We start from the raw sequence: 5,789 nt of genomic DNA, 5'->3' as shown, positions 1-5,789 counted from the left end.
TTTTTTTTTTTTTTAAAGATTTTATTTATTTATTTGAGAGAGAGAGAATGAGAGAGAACACATGAGAGGGGATAGGGTCAGAGGGCAAAGCAGACTCCCTGCCGAGCAGGGAGCCCGATGCGGGACTCGATCCAGGGACTCCAGGATCATGACCTGAGCCGAAGGCAGTTGCTTAACCAACTGAGCCACCCAGGCGCCCTAGCCGGGTGATTCTTGGCAGGCACAACTCAGATGAGGAAGAAAGCCTTGGCTAGAAAAGTGTCCGTGAAGGATAGAAACCAAAGGCCCAAAATGACCTGATAGGGCCCTGTCCTGACCATAAACTGCGGACGGTTGATTCTGTAGTGTTCACGTCAACCCAGTCACAGATATGTTCGACTTAGAGGCGGCTTTGCGCAGTTCATAGGTAAGCACTGTTGTGCCTCCGGCCCGACAACCTCCTGGTGCCTTGCTGACGAGTGGCAGGCCTGGAGAAGGTGGGACGCGTGCTGGGGGGTGGCGTGCGGGTCTGCCCTCTGAGCCTGACTGTTTGGTGCTTGTGTGTTCCAGGTGGCGGAGATGCACGGCGAGCTGATTGAGTTCAACGAGCGCCTGCACAGGGCCCTGGTGGCCAAGGAGGCCCTCGTGTCCCAGATGAGGCAGGAGCTCATTGACCTGCGGGGACCGGTGAGTGCTCCCCCCTTGGGAAGGTCCCAGCCTCACTCTTCTGCCTGCTTTGTCTGTCTTCCCAGCCTCTGCTGCCCACAACCACACTGTTGAGTTTGTTCATCGTTGGCAGTGCCAAGGGTATAGAAAAGTACGGAGACCAAAAGAGTGAGCTGTCATGTACCCACTGTCCAGATTTCATGTGCATTAACCTTCCCTACACTTTGCTTCGGGTGGGAAGGGGTAGAATAAACACGGTGATACCAATTCTATTTGAAGCCTCCCCCTGGCAACATTTCATGCCCCCGCACCCCATAGTCAGTATCCTGAAATCAGTGTATAGCCTTCTCCTTCCTGTTTTTATGCTTCACTACATAAATTTCCATGAGCAACAGTCTTGGTTTTGTGTAACCTTTACTTAGATGATGCTACCTGTATATATCTCCTTGGCCCTTGTTTTTGTTTGTTTTTAAGTCAGTATTGTGGTTTGAGGAGTATCTCACACAGTTCTAGTAGAGGATTTTCAAACTGTGGCTCTCTTGATACTTTGGCCCCCTTAGGGTAGTCCCCCCATATCTGCGGTTCCACTTTGCCATGGTCTGGAAGCAGATGACCGTCCTTCTGGCGAGTTGTTAGGAGGTCATTTGTAGTCAAATGCCACATGACAACGCCTCCGTCACTCACCTCCTTCATCTCCTCATGTGGGCGTTGTGTCCTTTCACATTGTCACAAGAAAGAAGGGGGAATAAAGGACAATAAGATATTTTGAGAGAGAGGATGCATTCACATCTTTCATTACAGTATATTGTTAAAATTATTCTATTTGCTGTTGTTGCTAATCTCTTAGGTGCCGAATCTATAAATTAAACTTTGTCATAGGCATCACATAAAGGAAAAAGCAGAGTATATGTAGGGTTCAGGACTGTCCCGAGCTTCCGGCATCCACTGAGTCTTGGAACGTATCCCCCACAGTTAAGGGGGAAGATTGTGATTACTTGTTGTGGGGGCTGTCCTGTGCTTTGTGTAGGATGTTTAGCAGCACCCCTGATTTCTACCCACTAGAGGCCAGTAGCACCCCACACAGTCATGACATCCAAGAATGCCTCCAGACATTGCCAGACATTCCCTGGCCAAACCACCATGGTTGGGCGGGGGGCCTGGTCTGGTTCATTCACTTCCTTGACTCTTGAGTTCTCTCTTGAGCGAAGTACCATGATAATTTTAATCCAGTTGCATTTTACTGGACAGTTAGGTTGTTTGCATTATTTTGCTATTGCAAACCATGATGCCGAGAGCATTTTGTCCTCTTGTACATGTTCACAATAGCTTCTTCATTTCAAAGGTTTATTGTGTCCAATGTTAGATGTCCATAGATTAAAGAATCTTAGGCAAATTCATCAATAGAACTGTCCTCAGTGGTGGTCAGTCTTGTTTGAAGTTACCCGCACCTGCTTCTCCTTATGTATTATTTTGATTCAGATACTAGGTGTTACTTCATTTATAGACCACCCTGTATAGATCCTAAAATCTTTAAAAAAAAATAAAATAGGAAACCATAAATATGATATCATCATCATCCCTCCATTACCCTTTGTTCTTTTATACCATCAAATGTGTTCAGATTTCTCACTGTTCCATAATTTTTTAGAGTTTTTAAAAAATTAGGATCCACGTGAGGTCCATGTGTCGTCATTGGTTATGTCTCTTGTGTTTCTCCTTTCATTTTAACACAGTTGTTTTGACTTGAGTAAAATAGAGGCTGAAATGTACCATCTTATGTGGTGGGGTGGCCTTAGGTGGAACCCTCACCTCCCTCCGTCTCCTGAAGCTTGTCCTTTTCCCCAGCCAGATCTCTGCCCCATGGAACCCTGGCGCCCCATTCCTCCCTCCTCCAGCCCCTGCCCACCACCGTTTTCCTCCCTTTGTCCGTGAATCGAAGCACTCGCTGATGTTTCTGTCCATCCGTCGCGTCCTCCTTCTCTTTCTTTTCCTTATCATGTGTTTGTGGAAGACCCTGGGTTGTGTCACCACCTGAACCTGGCTTATGGCACCTCTGCAGCGTTCTTCTCAGGCCCCTCTTTTGCTTGTATTTTCTTGAATTGGCACTTGGGTCTGGGGGTTGGGTTGGAGGTTTAATTTTCCTGCGAACATCGCTGTCGCTGGGGCGGTGTTTTCCATCCGGAAGCACACCAGGTCTGCCTGTCTCTCTTTCCGATCCTAGCAGTCCTGTATTAGCACTTCCTGCATCCACTACACAAGCGTTTCCTTGAGATCTCTGCGCCCGAGGGCGAACTTGCCAAATTGTGTGGTTTGGTATTTTAAACGTTACTGAGTTTTACTTTTTTTTTTTTTAATACCTGTTTATGATCTCTCAGTCAGTGTGCAGGAGTTCCTGCCAACACTTCTGGGCACCAGGCGGGTTTTAACTTGTGTTTTTATGATCGCAAGCGAAGCGGACCATCTTGCCATTTGCCAGCTTGTTATTTCGGTTTCCACTTCTGTGATGACTTGCAGCCTGTGCCAGTTTCCTGTTGGATTGCATGTGTTTTCTTGCTGATTTCTAGTGGTTCTTTACCTGTCTTTTCAGTTATGCATGTTGTCAATATTCCAGCCTATGGCTTACTTACAAGCTTTTTAATAAAAGTGGAAAATTTTAAGCCTGTGGCAAAGGAACAGTCATTTAATGAAACCCCATCACTCACCTTTGCAGTAATCTCCTCAGGGTCATTCTTGACTCATTCTTACTCAGTTCAGTCCCTTCCCAACTCAGATTATTTGGACACATATCCAAGTCATGATATTATTTCAGGCACAAATATTTCAGTATTTATCACTAAAAGATATTTATAGTACCATCATCATCCCTAAAAAATTAATGATAATTCCTTAGTATCCTCAAATGTCCAATCAGTATTGAATGTTCTCCAGTTATCTCAAAAAAATTTTTTTATTTGCTCTAATCAGGGTCTTAGTGCAGTGCAAACAGTGCAGTTGGGTGATAGGTCTTTTTAGCATCTCAATTTGTACATTACCCTCCATATCTACCCCCCCCCCCTTTTGTTACTATTGAAAAACCTGGCCTTTTGAACGGTCTCCTATTTAGGATTTTGTTGATAGCAACCCCATGGTAATCCTTACCATGTTCCTCTGTTCCTTGCCTTTCTTTTGAATTGGTCATCAGCTGTAGAGTGTAGATGAGTTTCAGGTTTGATTTTTTTTTTTTTTGGATACCTTGCCCTCACAGGTGGTGGTGTGTACTTCCTTTATATGATGTCAGCATGTGAATGTTACCTCCTGTGCTTAAAGACCTACAGTGCAGTCCCCAATTGAGTTGGTTTCCCTCACTCCTTACGTGTTCAAGATGTGTACAAGATCTTTGTGGATTTCATTCATTACTGAGATACAGGTTTTCCTACGAGGGAAACACAGTAGGTACCTGTTGTGCACTAAGAACCCTCGGTGGGAGGTGATTTCATCTTTGTTTTATAGCTTGACTGAGGCTCAGAGAGGTCCTGAATCTTTCAATGAGTATGTCATGGAGTTGGATTCAAACTCCGCTTTAATCCACAAAGTCTGTTTTCTTTCTCAAGCTCCATCAACTCTGGGGATTTGGGGAGAGCAGGTATGGGTGGGTTCCCTTGTGTTACCCATTGCCCTTCCAGGCAAGGTCCCAAGGGTCCCTCTTTGTGTCCTTCCCGGCTGTGTCCCACGTTAAAGACTTAGGCAATATGGCTCGTATCCCTGCATCCTGGCATACTCCAAGGCCGCCTTACTGGAGGGGGACTTGATAGCAGGTGAGGACCAAGGAGTGGTCCCGTCCCTTAGGAGAGGTTCAGTGTGGATCCTGGAGAAGTGCCTCTGTGTCCTCTATGCTGAAGACAAGATCAGTGACTCCTTTCAGTGCAGGTGCATCTTCAGGGAGCACCTTCAGTGCATTATTCTCCTTGTGGATGATGGAAACGATGAACCAGCTGCTGTAAGTCAACAACTTCGATTTTAATAGGTAGCATGTATTGATGTCTGCCCCAAATTTAAACACTTTTAAAGTTTTAGTACTCCATTTAATCCTCCGAGACCCTAGCAGTAATTACTATTATGATATCATTTTGCATAAGAGAAAACTGAGGCTCGGGTATGGACTAACTCAGCCAAGGTCCTACAGTGAGAAGTGACAGATCTGTGTGCCTTGAAAGACTGGAGTTTTCTTTAAACAATTGGAACTTGTAAAATTTTGGACTCTTGACAAATCTTGTTAGACCCACGCTAGAAAGGCAAGTAGTCTAAAAGAGCATGCAGTGAAAAGTGAGTGAATCTCCCTCCTATCGCGGGCCCCTAGCCTTCCTCCCTGGAGTCAGTAATGACCCCCCAGTGTTGGGTTTGTCTTTCCAGAAATGGATGCCCGAGTAAATTGCATGCATACTCCCACATGTTTTAGTAACTGGTTGCCTATTCTATTCACTGTTCACAATATGACTTTCCCCCCACTTAACAATGTAGTTAAGAGATCTTTTTATTGTATTTTACATACAGATATACCTCATTCTTTTTAAGAGCTACATTGTGTTCCTTTGAACTGGCAATACCGTAATTTATTTAACCAGACCCCTACTGATGGATATTGAGTTTCTCATTTTTATTTTTAGGACAACGGGTAGCATAACACTCTTGTGAAACCCTACATTTGGATTAGAAGATTGTCTGGCAGTCCGTGGGACTCAGCTTGGCTGGGTGAAGCCCCAGAGATCGTGCCTTAAAAGATTTCCAGGGCACTGGGGAGGACCATCACCACCTTCCATTCTCCTCCACCTGTTGGAGGAAACCCTTCTGGGGGGCTAGCATCCATCACCAGCTCACGATTTATCAAGTTCTTGACAATGTGTTAGGCACCCACTGGGTCTTCATGTTCATTCTCTCAGTTAATTTTGAAGAGAAGCCTGTGAATCAAGCGAGGGTGTTATCCTCTTTTATAAATATGGCAACTGGGGGATGCCTGGGTGGCTCAGTTGGTTAAGCATCTGCCTTCAGCTCAGGTCATGATCTCAGGGTCCTAGGATCGAGCCCCCGCATTGGGCTCCCTGCTCAGCGGGGAGTCTACCTCTCCCTCTGTCCCTCCACCCACTTGTGGTTGCTCTCTCTCTCTCTCT

General features: G+C 45.5%; 1 protein-coding gene across 1 annotated transcript in view; it reads left to right on the top strand.

The window, feature by feature from the left end:
- Positions 1-5,789, top strand: part of SNX29 (sorting nexin 29) — a 507,745-nt gene that overhangs the window by 322,152 nt on the left and 179,804 nt on the right. Inside the window, exon 17 of the mRNA XM_081818879.1 lies at positions 550-666. Within this exon, the coding sequence (XP_081675005.1) occupies positions 550-666 (117 nt within the window). The remainder of the gene's footprint in view (positions 1-549; positions 667-5,789) is intronic.

Source organism: Leptonychotes weddellii, chromosome 5 (genome assembly GCF_054177405.1).
Source record: "Leptonychotes weddellii isolate Sample4059 chromosome 5, ASM5417740v2, whole genome shotgun sequence".
Taxonomy (NCBI): Eukaryota; Metazoa; Chordata; class Mammalia; order Carnivora; family Phocidae; genus Leptonychotes; species Leptonychotes weddellii.
This window is presented reverse-complemented; position numbering and strand designations above follow the sequence as displayed.